Source organism: Centrocercus urophasianus, unplaced genomic scaffold, assembly GCF_019232065.1.
Source record: "Centrocercus urophasianus isolate 14NV4802_14NV808 unplaced genomic scaffold, USGS_Curo_1.0 seq_46, whole genome shotgun sequence".
In the NCBI taxonomy this organism is placed as follows: Eukaryota; Metazoa; Chordata; class Aves; order Galliformes; family Phasianidae; genus Centrocercus; species Centrocercus urophasianus.
In genome coordinates, this window is record NW_024885044.1 from 471,035 (window position 1) to 497,462 (window position 26,428).

The following is a 26,428-nucleotide window of genomic DNA, read 5'->3' on the forward strand; positions in this document are numbered from 1 at the left end:
TATACTTTGGTTTTCATCACAATTAGATTCTCTTGAGTAAATAACTGTCCCAGTGACGTTGTGGTTGGACAGCTGTCCTGTACTGCACATCTGAGGAAACACAGAACTGATCTGACCAAACCAATCATTCATTTCAATAGATTTTTGTGGGTTTTTCAGTACTTACTTTTTCAAACTCTCCCCATCCCCCAAAAGGCTGCAGGTTGTAGGGCAGGCATGTTCCTTTATGTTTAAATGACAGGGAAGGTGTGGGGATATCATTTACCCTCAACACGTAGCGACGCAGAAGCAGGCACAGTTCTAAGAAACGTTTCAGTATGTGCGACCGATCTTCGTTGGCATAAGGGAATGAGAAACACAATCGATGGACTGCCTCTATGGACAAAGCACTGTAATCACTACAACTTTATTGATAAACTACCATTCTGGAAGGCTGAATAGTCAAGGCAAATTCAGACAAAGTTAGTTTAGTAAGATTTCTCCATGTCCTTGAAGAGATTAGTCTATTCAGTAAGAAAATACTGTACATACATGCCCCAGCAATGCTGTGCAGCATTTTTTAGGAACTGTTAGGAAATGAACAAAAAATGCCAAACAGAAAAACCCCACAAAATTTAGCAAGGCGGGATTGCCCAAGCAGGAATGTGGCACTTGCATGTAATAAAGCAGATATTTACAGTAAGCACAATACAGCAATTTATTTAGATGTTTAAATGAAGAATACAAAGGGAAATAAAGATCACAAAATTATACATACTACAACAGTGTGTCATATATTAGATGGTATAAATGAATACAACACCTTGTTGGTGTTAACTAAAGATAAAACTAAATATCCAAAACACAGCACTGTTGTTTTAAGTGTGCTGCTTCAACACAATACACTTTTATACAGATCTAAAAGGTGTCAAAATTAGTAGCTGCAAACTTGTTTCTTGCATGTGATTTTTCATCTTTAGCTTAAAAGATTTCAGAAAATGGCTCTGAAATACGTTTGTCATCAGTTGTAATGTCAAGGATACTCAGAACAAGAAAATTCTATAATACAATAAGAGTCCAGATATATTTTTTTATGGTGCTGGCCTCTGTTTTTGAGATTGTACAAGGTTATGTGCAAAAACTAAGTTTGTCAAAATTCGTACTATAGCAGTTTCAAGCTTTTGCTAGGTAAACTAAATACAGCATTTATTACACAGCAGGGCAACACTAAAAAAGAGAAACAAATCTATGATGGGTACACAAGAACAATTTCATAAGCTTCACTTGAATAGGTCTAAAAGACTGTACAAATATACATTTCAACTATTCAGAATGATACATGAAAAAAATCAATTTCCCCATAGTCTACTATACACGTTGAACTGGTAGCTTGTATGTTGGCCCTACACACTACCATGTGAAAAAGGGTAATGTTTAAAAAGACATACAACTGAACATGTACAAGAGTGAAATAAATGGTGAAAACGCAGATAAAATAAACCTCTGCTTTTCTCTGTGTGCATTCTTGAGCCACCAGCTTATCTGTTTTCACATTGAATTACTGTGCTCATCCCAGCAAGTACTCACAAGCAAGATCAGCCAACGGCATCCTCAACCACTGGAGTAACAGTGGCCATGAACACCACGCACCGTGACCTAGCACTTGGAAGGCAGTACCAGTCAGAATTTAAGCTTAGCAGTCATACTGAAATGAACGTGTTTAGACAGTTGTAGATTGGATCGTGTCTCTGACACTTCCGTGTCGAGGAGCTTATGCTTGCTGACTGCTCAGCTCCACACCAGATAAGCTGCTGTGCATTGGTTCTGCTACCCCATCAGTCACACCGTCAAAGTGATCTCCGTCCTCGCTGTCAATTGTGCTGTTCTGCCATTCCATCTGCTGATTTGACAAGCTCTCCTCAATCTCTGATGTATTTTTCCATTGCGACTGGTCCTTGGCCCAGAACTCTTCTACTTTTCCATAGGAACGATTCTTCCACTTTGACTGCTCTTCATCACTCTCAGACCCACCTCCTTTTGTCTCTACAGTCGGTTTACTGCTGCCAGCATCTTCGCTTTGTGAGGATTCATCTGTCCACACTTCTGGTTTTACTTCTGACGTGTTATCTTCAAAATCAGAAACTTGCTGAGAACCAGGCCCACTTTCAGACTGCGAAGCTCCATCTTTCCATTCAACAGCATCATCTTGATCATCCTGATAACCTTCACTATCTGAAACATCACCAACCAGTTTTGTCTGCCCTTCGGCAGAAATAATCTCCTCATATTTAGAGCTTTCTTCTTGTTTTTGATCAGACTTTTCTGGAGATGGTGAGGTATTTTCTTCAATGATTTCCTTGGATATGCCATCCTCTGGGTTCTCTGCTATGCTATCAGGAGAAGCTTTCTCACCAATGTCAGTAATATGTGGACCAAATGGACTACTGCTTTCATTGTATTCCTCTTCTATATTCTCATAGCTGTCTGATGAACTTTCATTGTCTTTTTCTATGTTTATTTTTTTATCAACAGTCTTACTAACGTTAACTCTGGAATTCTTTTCATCGTGGTTTTCAAACAGCCATTCAGCATCAAAATCCATTTCATGTTTAACTTTGTTTAATTCTTTCATATTGAAACCAAGCAGCACACCAGGTTTGTATTTTTCACAATCTCTAACGCATTTTTTCCTTTTGTTGCTGAAGTGAGATGCAATATCAGATTTCCACAGCCACAGACTGGCAGCCAGCTTTTCAATCTCTCTCCTAGTTGGATATGGTTGCTTATTAAAATATTTTGTGAGAAATGTTTTCCTGGCTTCATAGGAATCATCTTCGTGACCCTTGGGGTCCAATGCTAGAACTACCGGTTCTTCAGGCTTCTCCTCAAAGGCAGAGGGGGAGTCATCATCATCCATTTTCCTTCTCTTCATCAGAGAGAATTCCATGTGTTCATACGTACGTTTTACAGGGGCTACCCCTGCAGACTGACTTAGCCGGGATGACGAAGTACCTTTGTCCTGGCCATTCTGAGTCTTCCCAACACCTCTGCAGTGAACAAGGTGCAACGTTATAGTTGAGGCAGTCATGTTACTGGTATACACGCCAAGGCAATGAATGCATTTGTAGGTTAGTTTTTTCTCAACCGGATGAACCGTCTGAATAACCTGATGCCTCTCCCGCAGATGATGTGCAAGTGCATCAGAGATGGGTCCTTTTAGGATTGAAAAGCACAGAGGACAGAGGGTTTTCCCCACATCTTTCTTGTAAGGAACTGCTGCTTGCGGAGAGCTTTTCACAGGTACATCAGACTTCTCTTGGATTTTCGGCTGTGGTTTTGGAGGAACTGGAGGTGTGTTCTGAGCATGATAAGCTACAGATTCAGCAGGAGCATCCCTCAGGTTGTAGGTTGTTACGAGAAGATGTATATTTGTGAGACTACCCTGCTGCAGCGTCAAATCAAAAGTTAAAGTGGAATCAGTTTTAGGTCCCATTTCTTCATCAACATGAACCATTCGCATATGAGCAGCCATCTTTTCAACATCATTGAAGGTTGAACGGCAATACGGACAAGACAAACCATGTATTAACATATGATTAAGCAATGTATCAGTGGGTAAATAGCGATTACAGTATAAACATTTGCTAGTGAAATTGTGTATTTTCATTATATAATTAGCTACTGCAGGCACCTTTTCAGCCTTGTGCTCCTTTTCAAAGTGAACACTATACACATTTTCAGGAAACAGCTCATTACAGATTGTACAGATTTTCCACTTTTGTGTGGATGATGTATTGACAGAAGAAGGACCTGTAGCAGCTACAGGAGATTTTGAGCCAGACTGACCTAATACTCTTGAAGCTGCCTGTGACTGAGATAACGACGTTTGTTTCAACTGAGCTGATGACAAGGAAGTTGAATTGGCAGACTGAAGAGAGTATCTTGCTGAGGCCTGAGATCTCTGCTCCCCGAGAGTGTAAGGCCTTCCATTTCCACTTGAAAACTGTTTCATTGTTTGAGATTGCTGTGGAATAGAAACTGGTGCATTGCCACTTAAGCTCAGCCTTCCCCCTGGCTGGCCAACATAACTTGGTGGTACTGATTTGACTCCATAATTGTTTTGCTGTAAGTGAACATTTGACATCATATTCACTCCTGCAGAATTTAATGTAGGCTTTGGTATAGTGAGTCTGTTCATCATCTGTTGTGACGAAAGAGATCGAACGCTCCCAGGGGAAAGGGGACCCATCCTCTGAGGGAGTCCCATAGGCTTTTTGTCCTGTGGTTTTGGAGCTATTAGCATCAAAGGTTTAGACCTTGGAACCACTACATTAGTGTGACCTATCATCGCTGTTACCTGATACCCTATACGTTCATGGTCTTCAATAACGTGCTGTACTAAAGCTTCATACGATTTCGGCATAAAAAGGCATCGTTTGCAATGAATACTACCCTCTTCCCGGGTACTGGAACTTAATGGAACTGCACCATTGAGTGACTTTTCACCTCCCTTTGCTACGTAAGGAGCAGCTACGTGCTGAAAATGTTCCCTGTAAATGTGCTTTCTAACAATTTCATACAGCGGATCTCGGTAAGTGCACTTCTTACAGTAATAAACAGCTTGTTCTACACTGTCAGCCTGCTTAGGTTTAAGGCTATCATGCTTGTTTTTATCTTTAAAAGTGCTGATGCCTCCACTCGGTGTATTGGCATTTGGAGCATGAAATATTTTAATGTGCGTTTCCAAAGTCTTTTTGTCTGCATTGAAAGTACAGTATGGACAATTAAGGAGAATCCGATTTTCAAAGTCTTCGCTATGGACATTCCGGAAGTGGCTTTTGTACGCTGAAAAGAACTTCGAGGAAAATGGACACGCACTGCAGCAAAAGGGCTTTGTCCGATAGTCCTTGAAACAAAGAACAAAGCAGAAACTGAATATGGAAAAGCGGTTTTTGGAAAAAGACTCTCTCTGAACTTCTGTGAACAACTCAGTCTGAGACCCACTGCAACAATCTCCAATCTTTAGATCAATTTATTCTCTGCAATTCTTGGCCTACAGATGAAGTCCTATGTTTATCATCTGAACACACACAAGGCAGTGACAGCCAATTTAAAAGGTCCCTCAAGAGTTTGGCCATGCCCTCAGCATTCAAGGATAAAGCATAAATATCTCTTCCACCAGTCAACAGAAGCTGCGTTCCCTGCAGCTGAGCATGCAAACGTTCACCATTATTTCATTAGTTTGGAAAAGGAAAGCATGGCTGTTGGTGTAGAACGAGACTGCATCCAGAAGACAGGAGTTATTTCCCTTTGGTTCTGCCAAACATTTATCGAGACAGCTAACACTTCACATCCATTCTATTCAAAAGTCTTAATCAGTTACGAAGTTTAAGATAAAGAATACTCTTCAAGGATTACATACTAAGGCCAGACAATCCCTTAAAGCAACCACATTTTCTTTCAGATCAAAGCACAATCCTGGTTTTTAAAATAATAATGTATCAGGGGAATTAAAAAAAAAAAAAGGGGGGGGTACTTGAAAGCTCCACACTTGCCTACTTTCCCTGCTGATGGCAGTTCTTATCCACTGTTTTAAAAGAACTAAAATTATGCTGGCCTCAGAGACAGCCACAAGCAACCTGTCATTTCAGATGAGATAAGACATGAATTTCACACAGTTACAATCATTCATAGCGTGTGTCAAAACAAGTCTCGTTCACCAAGTTACACAAAGAGCATTTAAAATATCTGGAGAATTGTACTCTCCTTTTGTACAAGCAAGCATATATGCTTCTGTCCACCTTCTGAAACTCTGGCCATCTCACAGGCTGGAGGCAAGATGCAACACAAACTAAACAAAGGTTGTTTCCTTTTATAGTGAGGGTTTGTTTTGTTTTGTTTTTCATTCTGGGATTAACTAGGAAAAAACACACATCAGTATATTTTATGGAACACAATAAAGGGATATTTTAGATGAAGACCACGCTAGGAATCCACCGTAACGTGGCTTCTCAGGTCTTTCAGATGCTGCAAGTGGGCTTATTTTGTACAGAGATTTCTCACCTTCTCACTGTTCTGTAAGTGCTGGTACTAGTCTATGATGGTAGAGGCTATTGCAATCCATACCTTAATGCATTGTCTTAACACAATAAATCAGTAAAGTCAAATCACTGTAATAGAAACATTCCCTCCTTCCAGTTTCAGCTTGGTTCAAATCTCCTTTAATCACCGACTCAACATCTAAAAATCCTCTGTGCAGAACTACATATCCCAATAAACCAAAACCTGAGTCAGGTTAGGAAAATCCTCACATGACACACAGCTACAGCTCTAAAGAGAGTGGTAGTTAAATCTGTTCATTTAAACTTTTTCTAAAATCTTGCTAGCAAAAAGGCTAACAAAATTACTACAAACTACAGAATTGGTGATCCTTTGACTGGAAGATAGATGAAACTGTGATAAGCTTGAAAACAGATGGCCTGTTATGTAGCTGACAAAGGGATAAAGATATTCTGACAAGTCATTTCTCCAATATTTTGCTATCAGCACTTCGTAAAATAAAACTGAGATTATTGCTTCTAAAATAATAAAACCTTTTTCTGTCTGTTAAAGCAAAGACAATTGATCAGTGGGTAAAATCACAGGAAAAGCTCTTGGCACATTTGTGAAATGCCCCTTGATACGAACCATCTTCAGAATCTGATGTATCAATATAAACTGTTACCAACCTGATTTTTCGTAAGCGATGGGTCCCACAATCCTACATCTTCCCATGTAGTGTTTTTCAAATAAAAGTCATTAGGTTCAAACTGTTTAAAATCCTGGAGAAGGGAAAGATGGGAAGAGAGCACAGACAATCAAAACCCAGACCAACTGTTCCCTTAAGCAACTCTTGTAAGCATTCATGCAGTCCTCTCACACGCTGCTGGTGAATAGCGAAGAGCATTAATTAAAGAAATCTGCATATTTAAATGCATTATTTGGAGGTAAAAATTTGTGAACAATCTCAATACAAGGACTATTTTCAACATACATTCTGCTAATTAACGCAAGACTGTCATTAAATACCTGCCCCATCTTCAAAAGCAGTCCCTGATACCAACAGCTGAATACTGATACATTAAAAATCAAATTCTGTACCACAAACTTGGTGGTGCTGGTTGTTTTTTTTTAAATGTTGTTGGCTTTGTTGTTTGTTTTTAAATTTATTTCACAGAGGAATTTAGATCCAAGTTTGACAATATGCATGGTGTCTAAGTAGCCCAATTCCTATTAAAACAAAGTGCTTCGTACTTTGTCTTTGACATCAGCAGCACACAGAGACTGAAATTAATACTTCAAAGCAACACTGTCCCTAGTCACAACTTTACCCTTAAAAACCGAGTGTGCCCACAGATTTCCTAAATGGGGAGAACAGGCATTCCTCTTTCTCTTCAAGTATCTCACTTAAATCCTCCTTAAAAAGATAGTAATGAAATACAAAAGCAAAGTCATAGTCTTGTGGGTACTCTGAACAGTCCAGAGGTATGAGCTGACCTACCAAATGCTGTGTTCAGGAGAAAAAGTGCATTTTTTAGAGTAGCACAAACACCTTTTCCTTCTAGAACTAACACAAGTACGTAAGTAGTTTGTTCAACTGATGACATATATTTCAGCACCAACAAACATTCCGTGAAAATCTCAGGATCTTCTGTCCCACAGAAACACCCTGTACCACACCGTCTTGATTTATTCCTAAGTGCCCAGTTAGCAAATGTTATCCCTTGGAGCCAAACACAAAGAACAACCTACCTTCAACATACGTCAAGTCAGTCATAAATAGCCTGAGGCCTACCTCATCTCCAGCAGACTTCCTAAGAAGTGTTTGTAGCACATTTTAGCTCAAATTATTAATTAAATCACACTTTGTATAGGACTTAAAAAAAACAGCGCAATAAAAAACAGGCAGCAATGCCTGAACAGCAAAGCTCAAGCAGAATCCCACTGTCACTTTCAGAAGCTGCTGAGAACAGGAGTGAGGTGTGGGATCAGGGTACAAAAGATTCCAGAAACATCCTTCAAAGCTTACAGGAAGAATTCAACGTTTGACAAAGCAGGGAAAAAAACCAAACAACTGTGACCTCACTTTTCCACTAATGTTTGAGCATTTCAGCTCTGAAGCACTTGAGAGGTATCATACTTACTTCTATATGTTCTTTACAGTATTCCAAACCAATGTCACTAAGTATTTTTTTCACAGTTTTCCGGGCCTTTCTTAAACTGCCAAGGTTGTTGACAGGAAGTTGGAACATAGTTTCTATTGAAAAACAAAGTCAGAGAAGAGGTTTAAGTCACATGTGCTTTGTCTGATGAAGAGCTGCATTTAATTATTAGTAATTTTCTCTCTCATCTTCCCCATAACTAAAAGAAAGTCTCAATCTTTAAGATATGTGGATTCTCTGCACTCAGGTTTCTTCCACGTGCCAATAAGTGGCCTTATTTCACATACACAGCAATTCTCAGTCTGCATGCTGCTACCATTACACTAAGCACTTCCTGAGCTACAGAACCATCATCAACTCATCTGCACTTCAGGAAGGTGCAAACCACAGAAACACAGGAGTCTTTTGGCAATATACACTTCTTCTGGGAGAGGCAGGGGAGCATGCAATGAACAGGCAGGCTCTTCCTCAAAGCAAAGCAGAGAGTGATCTTGTTCACTAGGCTCTGGTGCTCTAATGTCTGTTGCATAAAAAATATCATCCTAGAAGATAAAAGCTGCATTTCTATCATTAATATTCCTGGAAGCTAATTCTTGCTTTGTTAGAACATATTTTTTTTTTAATTATTCTTATCAACTAATTAATCACTACAGGGCCAGAGAATAACTACAACAACAAAAAATTGGCTTCTTGGATGGAAGAAGTCTACAATTCAGAATGAGCAGAAGCTTAAAACCATGGAACAGTTCAGTTAGAAAAACAAAAATCTCTCATCATGAGATGAAGGGCAGTCTCTAAGATACAAGGAACTTACTACAGAATTTATTCAAGTAAAAAGATGGGGGTTGTGACTACAGTAACCGAGCGCTCCGATCAAACACAGCCCTGCTACACTCCCTGTCCTGCACAGTTCTGTGTACACACCGGGCTTTTCGTGCTCATTCTCCTACCAACTTCGACGAGGTGATGCTGTAACAGTCACTAATGACTTACTATTCCATGACTGTCACCACCACTGCTCAGTGCCAGAAACGGACAAAAGTGACAGGGCCAACACGAACCCACCAGCTTCACCATCAACAAGGACTGAGTATCACTAAGCTCTCATCCCTTCCCATTCATCTAATTCAGAAACAGCTCTTGACTAAGAGTAGCAAGCTGATCATGATGTTTATGACTGATTTCTAATTTGTAGCCATGATACGAAGAAGAAACAATACTGAATTTATTAAGGGTCTACAGGAAAATTTTCAGAAATACCAAACCAACTCTAATGCTGTGGTGTGAGTGAGCTAGTCTGCAGCACCCACGGTCAGAAGGAAACACAGCTGCATGGAACACCGTGCACACAAACGCTAGGAAACCAAAGAAAAGTGTTGACTTAGTCTATAAATCTCAGGTCTCCAAATTTCTCAGTTAAATTACCTGCAGCAGAGACACTGCTCAGAGACATCACACAAAGTCACTAATGACAGTAATTCAAAGAAATCATATAGGCCAGGAAAAAATTACTTCAACTTAGATATTGATTTCCTCCAAGATTTGTTGTGAGTATAAGCACAGTGTATTTACCTGACCTAAATTCTAAATGCAAGTTCATAATGTTTGTGACAGTAAAGGTGTTTCAGCTAGCATTCCTCTCTACTCTTAATTAAAAGGATTGGAATTATAAAAAAACCTATGATTTAGTTAATGTGAAAAGTAGTTGCTTTCTGTATGTTATCTGGAACCTTTCATTTGAGATAAACCCAAACCACTCTACAAAGAATTAGCATTCTGGTGAAGTACTTCACACATAATTAGCATTCTGGTGAAATACTTCACATGTAGAGTCGTTATCAGCCTGGTAACTCATTTGCCACATTGGAGATAAGAACCCAAACCCAGCTATGAAGAGCACTTCCACAGGTATCCTCTGCCTTCTCAGAGATGGCGAGGATTAAACAGAACACAACAGAAAATTACACTCTCTTACCAGTTACTGCCTCTAAAGACACTGAATGAAAGCCATGAACTGCTGTTTTTGTTATCTGTGTTCATTCCTACCTGTACACCTTTATAATCAAGCATCTTATCTGCAGTTACAAAAAATACCCAGGCCTAATACATTCTCCTTCATGATGCAAGAGTGAATGTCATCATCTGGGTAATTAGACTGATCCATGTACTCACTCCCAGCCAAGGACATTTTTTTCATCCTCACGAAGGACAAGGAAACAAGGTTTGCATCTGAATCTCTAACTTATGTTAGTTTTGAAAGCTGACAAAGGCAAACCAGTTACTTCGTTATAAACAGCATCTGAGTTCATGGCTCCGTTATCAGATGTTCTGAGAATATTCATATTATCCCCTTGCACTTTCTTCTCTCCCAAGATCCATTTCTAAAGGCACACACTGAAGAGAATTAGGAAAAACCCTTAAGTGTTATAAAGTGTTATAGCTCTGTACTGTGTATTAGGCTTTGGTAAGCAATAACAGAACGTGCCAAGCTCTGCCCTACTTATCTGCCCATCCTTGTGCCTGTGCTGTGGTTATTCAGTTTTAATGCCTAGGCACCTCTGGACAAAAGCTATTTCCTGGTAAAATAAAAATAATACCATTTACGACAAAGTACCAATGCGTAAGTGGTGAAAAAGCTTTTGAGAATAACAATGGATATTTACACTGCAAGCATCTGTATTGAGAAATGGTTGTATTAAACAACCACACTTTAAGACCAGAAAGAGTAACTTCTACACACTTCAGAGCAACAATATGTTAGTTACTTCCACGAGCAGAACTAAAACTTCCCTAAGAAAAATTTTAAGATTGCAGTTTTGCTTCTATTGTAAATACATCTAATATAACTTAGAAATTTTACATCATTTTACATCAAAAGATGTAAGAGGTAACTGAAAATGCTTAACAACAGTGCTGAATCAGCAATGCCAGTTTCATACAGCGACACTATATTTATTATTACAGTGACACAATTTATTACTGTGACACTATAACATGATGGAAAACACAGCACTGACAGTGGGATAGCAAAGTCCCAGGCTGCAGCAAGTGAGGATAAGCTGAATTGCAGCAGACGTGGATGCAGAAACAAAGGAAGAAGTCTGCTTACCCTTGGAAGGCCTCAGCTGGGCAGGGATCTCCAGCAAGATACTCTTGCCTCCACTGCCAACCCTTAAATGAGGGCTGGAGGAGGTGGATCCTGGCCCTTCCAGTCACTCAGGTACATTGCATGCACCTGAGCTCCCCTGCCTTCCCACCAGGTGCTCCATCACTCCTTCAGGCCATGACTTAGCACTTCTAAGTGCACAAATAGTAACAGCACTGCACTTAGCACAAATAGTATCAAAAAAAATATGACAAAGAGTAATGGGGAAAGGGCTGTGGAGCATTTAAACTCCTACCGAGCCCGCTGGTCAACACAAATTGTAAGGCTGCATCCTACCTGCAATTTTCAAGTGGTATTTTCTCTGCTTTTGATCTGTGGTTGAAGTAGTAAGTAGAACTTACTTTTTTGTTCAGGTGGAAAAAGCAACTCTGTAGCTCGTTTTCCTAGGCCTGTCACTACAAAACAGTGCTCAGTGCTAAGCTCACTGTCACTTTTTTCATGACTTGACTTGTAAGAGATCTGAATTTTATGATAGTAGGACTGCATCAATAGGAAACCAAATCCAGTATCGCATTAAGAAGGTATGGCTACCGTGTCACTGACACCACATCTCACACTGCATAGGTTGCATGTATATTCTTCATCACAACATTTTCAAAGAAAATAGTCTTTAATATTCAATTCCACTTCCTCCCAGAACACAACTGGGGATTATGGCTTTGAACTCTTAAGTTCCAATCAAGTTAATACAGGTTTACTTTCCTTAGAACATTTTTAACATTCAAGAACGTTCATTTAATATAAGCTCCTGCTGCTGTAGTTTACTGTGCACGTGTGAGAAACTAAGAATGTGGCCAAGAAATTAGTCATGGCTCCATTAGTTTACTTCTCTAAATGCAACTAAATATGTATTGCTGTCGCTGCAGGACATTATTTCTCCATGCTTTCAGTAGCTTCTTCCTACCTTCCTGCACACTCAAAAACTACATGAAATAGCACTGTCAGCTGTTGTGCAGGATGTGAATGAACACTTCACAATGAATTTCAAATCCACAGAGAAAATAACCTTGTAGTTTCATTCCAGGATAACCCTATATCTTAGTATCGACTGTAGAATCAGTGCATGAAAGCACTCAATGTTAAAGCTTCTGGCAAGCTGTGACATTTTCTCCATAACCCAAATCCCCACTTGAGGAATCATTCTGCTTGTGAAGAGACCATAATTCTCCTAGAGACAAAGTGAGAGTACCGTTTGTCTCCAGGCAGTGACCACTGGTATATGTGAAAGTCAGATACAGTTCTCAAAATATTATTAGCAAGTAACTTACTTGAATGGAAAGTGCCAATATCAAAGCCTTCAACCAAAACCATGGAGTACTTTCTCTTGATTACTGTGTCTAACAAACCTGGACATGTCAAACATATAATGATGTATATTTGTATATAAGCCCAAGTAATAAAAAAAGCAAATTTAGGACTGCTTAGAAACAAGATTTCAGTTGTATCTACTCTATCATCCTGCCTTCTGCCTGCCTCATAGCCTAAGAAATGGTCAACATCTTCCTATCACAACACATCATAATACAGGATACAATCGGATATTCACACCTGAAAACTGAAGATCAGACTTCACAGCAAAAGGATTTTTCTCTCTATTTAAATGTTCTGTGCTTGTTACCCATAGCTGGTGAAAGAAAACAAAAGAAGGGGAAAGAAAAACCACCCTGAAATGCTCATAGGAGTGATGTGAGCAACCTTCAGGAGAAACAAAAGCAAACAGGGAGAACAGACCCATTACTAGTGGAAATTGCTGCTTAGCTTAGGAACTTAACTGCACATTACCAAGATAGAGGAGATCAGGACTGTGCTCACTGGTACAACACAACAGAAGGAAACACGAGAAGCCTTACATGAAAATTATCTGCAGCACAGCCACAGAAGGTTCAACCACTCCCGAAGTCGAGGTTTTTGTTTTGTTTCTTTTTGGAGTTTAGTACTCAGATAGACTTGATGCAGCTTTCAACAGCAAATTGTATCTTCACCAATTTGCTACTTTTACTAATACTTCAAATTCCAGATGGAAACAAATGTGGCCATCAACTTAAAAACATCCAGGATGGGAAACCTGACACATCCACCACCTGTTACTGCCAAATTTTTAAACCACTTTTTGTGTTTAATAAACTATTATCAATGTATAACCTTCAAGCACTTCAAGTTATAGCCCTGCAGTTCAATGCTTCAACATACCATTACTAAAGGACTAGAGCCACCTACAAAAACTAAGTCAAAAGAGAAGAAAAGAATAAAATAACACTGTGCAGTTATGTGGAAAATTAATGTAAAACACAATGCTGTGTGCCTGACTGAAGGTTCTACGTTGCAACAAGTAATGTTGTTTGTCTTGTTTTTTTTCAATGCAAACAGTTATCCCTTTATGAGGGAAGTACTGCATTTACACACAGTGCAGCACAGTCACAACTGTGTCCTTACTGGAAGGTGTGCACCCAGGAGAGGGTAAGGAACACAGGTGGGAGAAAACAAGAACACAGCAGTTAAATTATCAGAGGCAATTAAAAAAAAAAACACCACCACCACGGAAAAGCCTCTGCCTGTCTGCAGATCCAAAAAGCTGCTTCTATTTTTGTGATCCTAGGAGTGCCATGCTCCAGCATATCTTTCTGTATCTCTGGCCTCGCAGCTCACTGCCCTTAGTGCTACCAGGTAACAACAGATGTTAAGGATGCTTCAGTTCTGCCAACTTCACCCAGAACAACATGGCCAACCTCGTGGCACGAGGCCGTGGAGCACTCACCAGGCAGCAGTGCTGTTCTGATTCAGGAGAAGATGCATCAGTGAGATGAAGACAGCTTTTTTCTCTCAACTACAGTCTTCAATAAATATTCCAAATCTGCCTCAGCCTTTTTTTGTTGTTTTTAGACAACATGATTTGAAGTGTTTAATAGGCTTGTCTGATGACTGAGGTTTGCTACAGTTGTGCCAAGCAGCAAATGTAATAAATTGTTATTGTCACAGCCCCGTCAGTAAAATGGTGATTTTCATACACAAGTAGTCTGTAGACCTAAAGAAATAATCTGGAGGATACTCCTGCAGTGTAAAAGAACCAAGAGAGCACCAGTGGACTACTCTTGGCTTTCTTATGCCTGACTACACCATGAGGAAACCCTCGCACAACTGGCACACACACAACTGTTGCTGACCCCTAGCATTTAACTGAGGGAGGTGATTTCATTTAACAACGCTGATAAAAAGCACCACTGTGAAATGGCAAGTAAAAAAAGAAGTTGTGGAAAATGTGTAAACAAAAGTTGGTATCTACGGCACACAAAATAATTCACAGGTGTGTAAAGACAACTGTCTCTTGGGCACATTATTATAAATGTAATAAAACACCAGTTTTACCTTCAATGACTATGTTTGGTTGACCCTTCATCTCCTAATGCTGTCGTTTATTCACACTATGAAGACTGAGAAAACCTGAACTTTATGGTGATCTAAAATACAGTCTTACCAACTGCACTGTTCAGGACAGTATTGAGAGCACGCATGCAAAACAGACAATTTCAAAAGCAATATCTAAACTCTATCCCATTTTGAGTTTCTGTTTATATACATCTGTATATATCAATCCTGTCTTAGTAATCATCTCTGCAAGACCTGTAATTCATGAAACAGATAATTTTGAAACTGAACGACAGTAACATTTTCTTTAATGTCTGCACATACTTAGAAAAGCAGAACTGCTCTTACTTCTCCTTTTCCCTCTCCCCATTAGTATCCCTCTGCTGCTTCAAAAGGTCCATCCTTTTGTTGCTCTTTTCCCCTTTCCTCCTCATCCTTTCTTTGCTGGTTCTGGGCCTTCTTGGTCCTTACCTCGCTCATTTTCCCTCTTCTCATCTTCCCTGCGCCAATTCATAGCGTCCACATTCTTTCGTCGTTCTCTCTCATCCTGTCTCCATCGCTTCTTGATATCTTTGTCCTTAACTTGCTCATTTTCTCTCCTCTTCTCATCATCCCTGTGCCATTTTATTGTTTCTGCATTTTTCTGTGGGTCCACGCTTCTTTTGAGATAGTCTTGTCGCCTCCTTCTCTTTTTTAACATATCTCTTTCCCTGGCACGAGCCTGCTTTTCTTTCTGGGAAAGAAAAGCTTTACGGGGCATCATGAGCTGCTGCTGTACCTGTAATAATATTGTATTCCATGGAATAATGTACTATAACATGCACTCGGTCAGGCACAACAACTCTCATTTGGAGCTGAGTATTTCAAAGCCAGGATAATTTACTGCTTCTTCTCTTTCCTTTGTAAATCTCTGCTAGCTCTGTATTAGATAGTGCTAGGCAAGCTGCTACATTCAGCTCCGGGCACAATACCTAACTGGCACCTCAGCAGTTGGTGCACATCCAACACAGAAAAGTAAGCCCCCTAAAACCCTGAGCTGAAGCAGGATGTTTTCTTTCCCCTCCCTCTTACAACTCCTCCCACAGAGAGTTTTTAGCAGCCACTTGGCATTACAACATCCAATTGAGAGAACAGGCTGACAGAAGAGAGTTGTGAAAGAAACCCGGTAATGTTCAAGCCTTAATCTCTTCTTCTACTGGAGATCTACTGTTAATGAAGCTTAAAGATCTTTATTTGTATTTTCAGATCTCCATCTATATAAAATTTGGTTTAAAGTGGCCAACGTTCTTGGCTGGGAGGAGCGAGAGGCCAGCAGGAGACAAGCCACAAGCTGAAGAACTACACAAGCTTTGTTTCCTTGGGAAACCTGGCCAAAACATTTAACTGCAGTTAGTGAAATAAGTCCTGACTCATCTACTCAAACTTTCTCTGCGTGTGTCAAGTCTTGCTATTCACAAGACCAGAGGAAAAAAGAATGTACCTATTTACTTGAAGTTTCTACCAAAAACATGCCTGATGAGCTTTTGTTTTGTTTTCTTAAGAGGTGTCAGTTAAGACTGCCTTTTAACAAATCATTTTATTTTGGTCATTTCTCCATAGTCATCCAACACATTCACATCGTTAAATTTATTGATGTTAACATCTGCGATTTTGACATTATGGAAAACAAAACAGACCACAGAAAGAATTTTTACTATTACTACTATTCTTTAAAGACTCTTCCATGCACATTGAGCAACATTTCAGAAGTATTCCAAACTGCAGTTGTGGCCCAGGTTTGTTTGTTTTGGTTTCTGAATTTGTTTAGAAGAGAGTTTTGCAGAGGTATCTAATCAAAATGAAAACTGCAGAAAGGACAAAGTTACTAGATTAGAATACTTAAACAAAGCCTAAAAGAAAATGAAACAAATGTACTTTTAAAATTTAGCTACCTTATGGAAAGCACTTGTTCCCAGCATGCAATACTCCATCTTTTTCCTACAGAAAAAGCAATGTTTCAAACCCTTATTCTAAAATCCTGCTCCTTTTCCCTGGGTAATATATCCTCCCCCCCCCCCCGTTACCATCCCCCCACCCCCCAAACACTATTCTAGACCATAGACTTTGTTAGAAATATCAAAATCCCACCATTTTCATTGTAATAATTCAAACTATTTTCTTAATATCCATACTACTAAAAGGGAAGGGCTGTAGCTGGGTGAAACACAGCATAATAAAAAACACATGCAATTTGGTAACAAGTTAGTGCACAAAAATTCAGATTATACTAAATGCTAGTTCATTAAGAAGTACAGAATACCCCTCTACTAAACAGCCTGTTTTTAAGTATTAAGTATTTGGTATTAATAATTATTAATAATAACGTTGTCATTAACATTAGAAAGCACTGAGAGCCCAGGATTGACATCAGTGCAATCTTGACGTCTTTGAAACAGCTTTAACTTCTCTATCAGCTGTGTGCCAGTACATCACTGTTGTTTACTATAGCAAGCTGAACTTTTCTTATCTACCTTATCTTCAATTTTATCAGTAACTTGATTTTATTCCAATCATAACAACATGAATAAATTTTTAATTCAGACATAGCTTCATGCAAATAATTTCCCTCCACCCCTCTCCAAGCAAGGTTTGACATTTACAGTGTGCCATTAAAAAAAAGCCCTTTGGGGACATAATTGTTGCATTTTCTTTCATTTGTTTGTGTTGGGTTTTTTTTTCTTTTCCCCTGCTTTAGGCTTTATATTTTCATTGTTTTAACAATGATATTCCTCCCTCCCCTCCGATTATATCCCACTCTGATCAGCCCATTTATAGACAAATGAGAGAAAATACCTCAAAAAAAGTTTCAGTTAAACTTCTAGAAGTAAACATTTAAAATGTGTTTCAAATAAAAAATATCATGTTTCAGAGAGTAACTTAAAGGGACAGCCAGCTTGAGCTCGGCACGGCTCTAACTCCCATGTCACAACTCGCAGGTTTCCCCCCACTTTGTTTCAGCTCTTCTGGCAGATTTCCCACAGCCAGAGCTGTCTTTCACTTTTGCCCCCGTTGGTTCATTAAGACAAACCGAAAGATGGGGGAAATCTTTCAACCAGGAAACCACTGAAGTGGAGCTGCCAGAGCACTTGAGCTCAAAGCCCACAATTTCTCTGGAGGCCAAGTTGGTGTTCCTTTAAGTTCATGATGCCCACATGTCAGAAGCAAACAGAACTGTCTTTTCAACTATTTTTTGCCCATACTTCTCCAAACAATAATCTTAACTCTACCCAATCTACTCAGTATATATTACGAGGCATTTACCTCCAAAATTAATGGTGCTTGGGCGTCTCAGACTCATTGGACAAGTTTCATGCAAAAGCCTTCAAAAATAATTCTTCCAGAGCGCCCACCTCAGCGATTATATTACACCTACTGTGTGAGGCCGAAGCCCGGACATAGAAGAAGGGTCATATCCTGCTGTACAAAACAAAGCGTTAAAGATAAGAGGTAAGAAACGTCATAAGGGCAATCTGACATTTATAACGTACATTTAATTGTGAAGAACTAATTATAAACCACGCATACGGTACCTGTACCGACACGGAGCTACCGCGGGGCGCACTCAGCAAGGTGAGGAGTGCCGCAGACGTGTGAGTGGGCCTGGGCTTTAAACCCATTTTCTAGGTGATGTTACCTGCAGAACAGTTCGGCACTCAGAGTTCAGTGAAGTTACCCAAGTCGGAAATCCAGCAGGACGCTGTGATGAACGCACCTTCTCACACCACACCTTCTGACTTTAGCGCCTAGGGCCTCTGCTTACAGAGAACCTGAGCGCCCAGTCCCAGCAGCACAGCCGCAATACAAGGCGCTGACACCAGCACTCGCACAGCTCATTACTGCTAGGGGGGTCCCATGCCAATACAGTCCCACCTTAAATTACAAGTCTGTGGGAAACCAAGCAGGTGATGTGGCTGCCGCTCCGACCCCAGTGAGACAACTTCCCCTGGGAAGGATTCAGACAAAAGTTTTAGTTCCATGGGGGCTGGCAGGAGGATGTGCAACAGCCTAAATGTTAAGCTTCTCTGGGAAGACCTGACATCTCTTCAGCTCACACCTACAGGGCCTGACAATTCCAAGGGAGCTGAGCAGGGACGAGTGGCAGTCAGGACGCAGGACAGGGAATGGTAAGCAAACCAAAAATACCAGGCGCAGATATACCAGGGAGAGGGGAGAAGTTGGGAGAACTGAAAGCTACCAAAAACTTCCATGAGAAGGTAAAGGCTGCAGCTGAATAGCCCTCCTCCTGCACCCAATGGCACGGCTGCCACTGGCTCACAATCAGCATTTCACTTCTTTTTTTCCCCGTGGGACTCTTCTCCTTATCTTAGCATTTCTGGCCTACTTTTCAGAGGAGCTGTGCACCTGCATCTCCAGTGAAGGTAATGAGATTTACAGTTTAACAGCACATCTGAAATGGCAGACAACTAAGGGCTCATTTTCAAGTCTGCTATAATCTAGGATGGAGGCTGCTCTGTAACAGCACAGGATTTGCTCTCAAAGCTACAATTAAAACACAGAGCACCTCCACATTCCTGCCAGTTCAACCACCTATAGCACTGTAGGTGCTCTGGAAATACGATGGTTTCCAGAGAATATCTGTCTCAACACCTCTCAACTTCAACTAGACAACACAGCGTGCACATGCTGTGCTGGACTACCCAGTGTGTCAGCAAGCACGTGCCTCCAACTCCTCTAATTCATGCCTGTATCCAAAACAGGACTGGGCACATTAGAAAGATGGAAAGTTTACAGAAAGCCCAAATCAAATAAATCCTCTGTAAAAATCTAACGTGGTGTTTTAAAACAGTGATAACTGAAACCGAAGTTTGTAAGCGTGTTTCAGTACCTAGCCAACGCACTGTACGACTTCAGGACACAAAAACCCTGACACCCCCTCACAGTCAAACTTTATTTCAAGATTCCTTGGTCAAGACTTCCAAAAGATTTTAAAACCATTTCAGAAATTCAGCGTCAAAGAAAAAGGACAGTTTGCACCACATCTCTGGAAATCAGGTTTTAAAATGGAAGAACATTAACCCTATACAAATGTTCCTTCAGGACAGAAAAGAAGTCCATCTAAAATGAAGTACTAAAAACCCAACCACACTTAAATTGCTTTGGAAGAAATTCTCTGGCTAATAACATGAACGTTCTGTTTCTGTGATTACATGCCATCTTCAGCAAGAGTTTACAGAGCTGTTTTCTCTCTTTTCTTTTTCAGTTTATTGTAAGCATCAGTCACCAACCTGAAGACAGACAACTCCAACCTCCCATCACAAAGGAAAAACTTCTGTGGAGGACTGCTGCAGTGGGACACTCAGGGAGGCTGAGCTCTCTCCGTTCATCTTCTTTTTTTTTTAAAGGTTAAAAAAATATCTCCTGCAGTCTTGCAGACAGAGATCCTCTTAAGTCATTCACACACTTCTCATTCTTGCTTGATTTCTGGAATTTTCCACTGGTGCCAGAAGCTCCATCTGGTGGGTGTGTACTCTAACTGCATAACTAAAAGGGAATTAACTATTTCCTTAGCAATTTCTGCACAGCAGTATAAGTTTGTACATTGTGCAATTTCTCTGCTGCAGTGTAAAATACAAGACAAATTCTGGCTGCTCCAAGAACCATGACCCCTTTTTTCTTCATGAACAACCTGATACCTTGCACTCTACTGAGAACTTCTGCTTGGTTTTCTTATTTTGATAACACAGGTTGATGGTTTTTAAAAATAAGCGTTAGCCAACTCAGAATACTTTCTGAAGAAAAAGATTTTGAAAACACAGACAAGAAAAGCAATTCTGATAATCTCTACTGCATTCTCAAAAGCACTTTAAATTGCATCCATTCTCTAGGGCATGCTATACTTCAGTGTATAGGTAATTTTTAATTAGAGGCACCAGCAGCTCAAGAAGTAGGCTTCCCCACCTACTGCCATCTTTAATATCTTTCGTTGCTGTTCACATAGAAACATTTATATGCATCCATATATGTGTAATGGGATCAATATGTAATACACATGCTCAGTACAACAGCCTTGTTAGTTTAGGGCTATTACAGATTTGTTTGAAAGGCACTAAAGCCTGCCTACCTTACAGCAATTTGAAATTGAGACTGGAGGTCAATGAAGCATGAAGGATATTATTTGCCTACACCATGATATCCACACTTCAGCGTGCAGGAAAAAAAGGCCACATGAATATGCTTTACCAGTTCAAAACGTCATCTTTGACTGTAGCTAAGCACAAACAATCCCGTATCGAAAATTTTGGAACAGAAGCATGTTTCATTTAGATTTTCAATCTAAAGCTCAAAAAAAAAAAAAAAGTAAAATGTTCAAAAATAAAGCATGCAATCAACATACAGATCATTTATGACTAGATTACACCGATTGTAGAACTACAATCAGAAATTACAAATGCTAGTCTTCTCTATCATGCTTTGCTGACACCACCGCCGTGTCAGCACAGGGCTCGTGCAGCAGCCACAGCACAGAACTGATTCAGTGGCAGCAGTCTTCAGCCAGAGCGCTTCCTCCTCCACAGTGCTGCTGCTTACACAAGTGAAGCGGTAGGAAGCATGGCTTACACCACCCCTTGCAGAGGCAGCACACAGTTATATTTAAACCACTGCTGAAACTGCATCCCTTACAGTGCCCTACTGCAGAATGCATTGCTTGCATGCTGGTGGAAGTGGCAGAACAACAAAACACAAGAAAGCATACAAACACTTTCCCAAGCTCATCTAAAACCCTGCCAAAACATGTTTTCTCAGACAGCGGATAGATTAGATACTGAAAGGATCTCACCAACTGTCTAGCATGAAAGCATTTAACATGTAAAAATAGACTGTGAAGTATGCTGATGCTAATTGTTCTTCCTTTGCCTTGCCACTTCACACACTATGCACAAATGCTGGCATTACACAATGGGGTAAAGTCTGTGAACAACAGCTTAAAATCAATCTTACCACTCCACGTTTCTTACCTCGTTCCCTTTCTGTCTAAGCATAGCTCCCAAGTGCTCCAGTCCCTGACTACATTCCAGCGTTAATCCACCTCTGCTACTGCTGTCTTCCGTCTGACTCAGGAACCTTCGATATTCATAGCAGCAGCAATGAGGAAACAAAACAAAACAGAAGGTCAGAAACACAATGAACTTTTTTAGGGAGAAAAAAGAAAAAGCATTTTAAGACAAATATTTTGCCTACTTTGATTTCAAGAGATTTTTGCCCCCATACTGTTGCTGCTATGAATCTGCATCACTAACAATTCCTTTGGCCCAGATGCACCACAAGCAGAGAACTATGAGATCCAGAGGCACGTCAGCAATCAATACACAGGAGAGAAAAAAGGGGTGAAGGAAAGAATGGCTGAGGTGTGAAGGAGGGAAAAGGAGCTGGAGGCAGGGAAGGATCAGCAGCCGCTGACGCCAGGCCAGAGAGCATGCCAACCTACACAGACAGGACAGGGGAGGTAATGAAAGTCACTTTGGTGGACAGGCTGTTTGCAGTTACTCAAATTCTGTTTCTTGCAAATTAACATGCTTCTTGAAAAATGCATTTTAAATCAAACATTTTGCCACCTGATCTGGTCAACCAAGAGCCTGCAGGTGTGATTATTCACAGAGACAATCACAGCGCTGTAGGACCCAACCACAAGAACCAGTTTTTGGTCAACCATCTTTAAAACAAACGAACAAGAAAACCCAACCCCAAGGATATAAAGAGCAGTAAGCACAAAGTGATTCACTACAGAAAGCATGGAACTCATTCCACTCTTATTTAAAGCCATCAACTGTCGTAACACATTCAAAAGCACTCCTGTGTTATTTTGCAGTAAGAATGAGATGCTCATTTTGAGACCCATTTTGTCTTTCAACATCAGTTCTGAAGAATATGTATTTTCTCTTTGCAGGCACACAGCCCTCAGGTAGGTAAGTAAGAGCCATGCCCTCCCGGAAACTATTCACATCTAGAACACGAGTCCTGGTTCTCGTACCAGATCCCGAAAAAGCCTCAAATGAGCAGGCCAACCTGACTACCAAAGCAAGGGCATTTTTGCCCCAAAACACATCATGTCAATGAAAACAAACCTTCCACATACGCACAAAAAACCTCCTGTATATACATATACACACACATATATATTTAAATTACATTAACATAATTAGGATTCTTTTTTTTTTTTTTTTTTTTGCTTCTAATGCATACAGATGTTTATATTGCCTTATCAGACCAATGCTGTCTATTCTCACCTCCATAGCTCACGCTCCCTTATACCGTTAAGAAGTGCACCAACATATTTATGTGAGCAGGACTGCCTCCATGTCAAGGATTGTAATGTGAAATTATGCTAACAAAATTCTATCTGGTATGAAGAAATGAAGAAGAGTCTATCTTAGCCATCCAAAATGGCATAACGTTCATTTAGCTGCAGCCGTTACACTTTTAGAAAAGCAGCACACCGGCATTTCAAAGAGCGAAATGAAAAAACAACGGTAAACGCAGCACTGAAATGCAGCACTGAAATGCAAACTGGGCTGCACCCGCAGACACAGCGCTGCACAGCCCTGCAGGCGACGGCCCCATGGCCCTCGCCCTGCTCCCACTGCCTTCACACTAAAGCTGTCCTCACCACACCTGGCACTGCTCTGTCCACTCTCAACGTGCAAGTTCTGCATCTCAAAACAACTCCAAATACTAGAACAAAAACAACTTCCCAATTCTGAAAAACAGTCAATGAAGTTCTAGCTCTCAGTGGTACCTGCAGCCGCCCCAGAACAAAATGCCTTTTCCCCCATCTTACCACAGAATCCCATCTTACCATCTGTGGTTGCATCTATCAGAGCAGCTGCAATCATAATTGCAAGTTATGAAGAAGACATTTGCACTGCATGACTTTTGACTACCAACATGATCCCGATATTGTTCTGTGTTGCAAGAATACCACTTTAAACTTCAATATTTACTTTCAATATTTACTGTTTTTTTATGGAGGAGGAAAGCTGGGCTGTAAATAATCACCTATCATTCCTTCTGCAGTGTAACAGAAACACAGCTTACCTTACGCACAAAAGGAGCCCCAGCACTGCCCTAGGAATGCATGTGGCATCTCCTTCAATTTTAACACTGAGTGCAGAAACTGCGGAGCTCAGATTGTTAAGCACCCAACAACACTTTACAGCACTGCCAAATGATTTCCATGCTTAATTAAAATGCTGCTGTAATATACCACGGTGACACGTCCAATTCCAACAACGCTACTGGGCATCTTCCAACAACTGCCAGCTTCTATCCTACACACAGGGAAGAATCAGCTATCCGCCCCATCCTGAGACACGCAGCCTCTCCAGCTGTTGTCTGTGCAGCACACATCTCACCCGCAGGGCACGCAGCTCCCAGCACAGCCACCTTGCTCTGCTGCACACACCTCGGCCCGCGGGCCGCTCTGCTCACTGCCCATCCTGCGTGACCTCACGGAGCAACTTCCACACACAGCGACTTTCTCACCCCAGCAGTTCCACACAGCACTGCCACATAAGGGACAGTAACCTAACAGAGGTACAGCTTCATCCAACCTGTATACTGAGCCAAGGCTTCGAGTTAAAGATAATGGTTTGTTTCCTAATGAGGCAATACTAAAGATGTCTCCATTTGCAGCAATCCCACTGAGTTGCCTCCAAACACTTCATTAACAAAAAGTCTTTTTCTTCTTCAAAAAAAGAAAGAAGTTCCTTGAGAAGGAACAGCATTATTTTAATGAAGGGCAGTTTACCATCAAGACAACAAAAACATTCAGGATGGTATTACTTCGGAGAACAAAGTGTTGGTTGCATTTCAGAAAGGACAGCTCTGTTCTGACTGAGGTTTAGGTAGAAATGTACTGCAGACATCTTCAGCAACAGCCAGCAACTCCAGCACAGCTCTCATCTGCTGTTGTGCCTTTTCAGTGCTGTAAGATTTCAACACGTACAGCAGTCAGCCTGCTGACACCAGACTGCTCAGCAGCTGTCAGAGGAGCCAAGCTCCGGTTCTGCTCCAAAACCAATGAATGCCATTTTTGAACAGGATGGTCCACCTCTGTCACACGGAAAGACAACAGCCCGCACAGCTGCACAGCCCCACAGCTGTACAGGCTCCCAGGAGGTCCTGTGGGAGGTCCGCATCAGCTCTGCCACACCGACAGGTAGGGATCACATCTCCACTACCTCACGTGCACCTTTCACCTCCTGGACTAGAAAACAGCAGTAAAAACGCATGAAAACACAGCTAGTAAAAACAATCTGGAAAGAACACCAATTCTTCTAGAAGGAATCCTGCACATCTACCGACCAGCACCAACAAAGAACATCGCGATGGCAACAACGTCTGCCTTCCCCAGCGGAGCCGCGGCGCTCAGGACCATCCCAGAGCGCAGAACTTCCTACGGCCGCCGCCTCGCTCAGAAAGCCGCGCCACTGAGCATTGCCGCCGACACCGCCGGATCCCGCGCCAACCGGGCATCCTCCGAAGCCCTCCGTGCGCTCGATCCCCTCCCGTCCCGCGACGCGGCTGACCCCGAGCCCCAGCCCCGCGCCGACATCCCGGGACGGCGGGGATCGCGGCGCCCCGCACCGGGCGGCGGCACTCCGGGGCCGCAGCGCGGCCCTCCCTCCCCCGCCGCAGCCCTGCCCGGCGGAACGCGCCCCCTGCTGCCTCCCGCACTCATCTCCCGGGCGGGCTGCGGTGCATTTTGGGTGGGGGCTGGTATTTTTCTGCCACGGCCATCCAGCGGGAGCGACAGCGCGGGTGTAACGCGGCGGGGAGGGGGGAGAGCGGAATGGGGGGGGAAAAAAAAAAGGAAAAAGAAAAAGCAAAGAAACGAAAAGAGGGAGGGCTGCATCCACGCTGCCCTCCCGCCCAGGCTGCGACGCGCGGTGCCGGCCGCGCAGAGCTGCAGAGCCTCGCCGCCCGCCTTTGTCTGAACGATGGAACGCGGTCCGGGGCCGCTCCCCTTCCCCGCCCGCGCTGAGCCTGGCCCGGACCCGCATCGCCGCGCGCCGCCCCCGCCGGCCGGGAGCGCGGCGCCGCACGGAGGGCGCCGGCGGCGGAACGGCCCCCGTGTCCGACGCGGAGGGCCGGAGCGGGGCCGGACTCCTCGACGCCACCGCTCTCCTCTTCGGAGGGGCCGGGGCGCGGGAGTCGCGGAGGGCGGGGGCCGCCCGGGCCGGAGCGCGGCGCACACCTACCTGAGCGCGGCTCTCCGAGCGGCGGGGGCGGGCGCGGTCCCGGCACCTCCGGCGCGGGGCGAGGGGCGCGGAGCCGCCTCCCGGCGCCGCCCGGATCCCCGCACGGGCGGAGCGGTACGCAGCCGGCGGCGGCGCGGGGGAGACAAAGGGGGCTGGGAGGCAGCGGGGGAGGAGGGGGCGGTGTGCGGCGGGGGACGCTACGGGGAGCGGCGGGGCGGCGGCGGCACTGGGCTCGGTCCCCGGGGCGGGGGGTGCGGGGCCGCGGTGCGGGGGGGGCTCCCTGCAGACAATACAGCCGGGTCCCTCCTGCCCAGAACCTGCCCTGGCCAAGATGGCGGCCGAGAAAGAGCGGAAGTGACGCGAGACTCTCATTAGCATACGGGACTCATTGTCCGGCGGGAGGGGACGGGGCCGCGGCCCGGAGGGGAGGGGTCCCGAGCCCCGCCGCGTTCCCGCCGGAC

At 42.6% G+C, this 26,428-nt stretch overlaps 1 protein-coding gene and 1 long non-coding RNA gene across 14 annotated transcripts in view; one reads left to right on the forward strand and one right to left on the reverse strand.

Annotated features, from left to right (window-relative positions):
- LOC122168774 overlaps positions 1–16,772 on the forward strand; it is a 44,862-nt gene extending 28,090 nt beyond the window's left edge. The window contains exon 5 of one of the 2 annotated variants that reach the window (XR_006171365.1): positions 15,955–16,772. This is a non-coding gene — a long non-coding RNA (uncharacterized LOC122168774). Of the gene's footprint in view, positions 1–8,833; positions 11,376–15,954 lie in introns of those variants that run through there. The other variant, XR_006171366.1, reaches the window with a different exon arrangement.
- On the reverse strand, positions 391–26,025 carry LOC122168771 (activity dependent neuroprotector homeobox). Of its 12 annotated transcripts, none has more exons than XM_042834345.1 (7): positions 25,968–26,025; positions 18,010–18,165; positions 16,641–16,686; positions 15,181–15,487; positions 8,163–8,275; positions 6,708–6,800; positions 391–4,885 (listed from the first exon to the last, which is right to left on the reverse strand). In XM_042834345.1, the coding sequence occupies exons 3-7, from the start codon at positions 16,677–16,679 to the stop codon at positions 1,751–1,753; spliced, it is 3,687 nt and encodes a 1,228-aa protein (XP_042690279.1). In that variant the 5' UTR covers positions 16,680–16,686; positions 18,010–18,165; positions 25,968–26,025; the 3' UTR covers positions 391–1,750. The 12 variants fall into 12 exon arrangements, with proteins under 12 accessions (XP_042690279.1, XP_042690270.1, XP_042690281.1 ...); XM_042834336.1 differs by having other exon boundaries at positions 18,010–21,831; positions 25,968–26,021; XM_042834347.1 differs by having other exon boundaries at positions 18,010–18,162; positions 25,968–25,982.
- Positions 26,026–26,428: the final 403 nt, after the last annotated feature.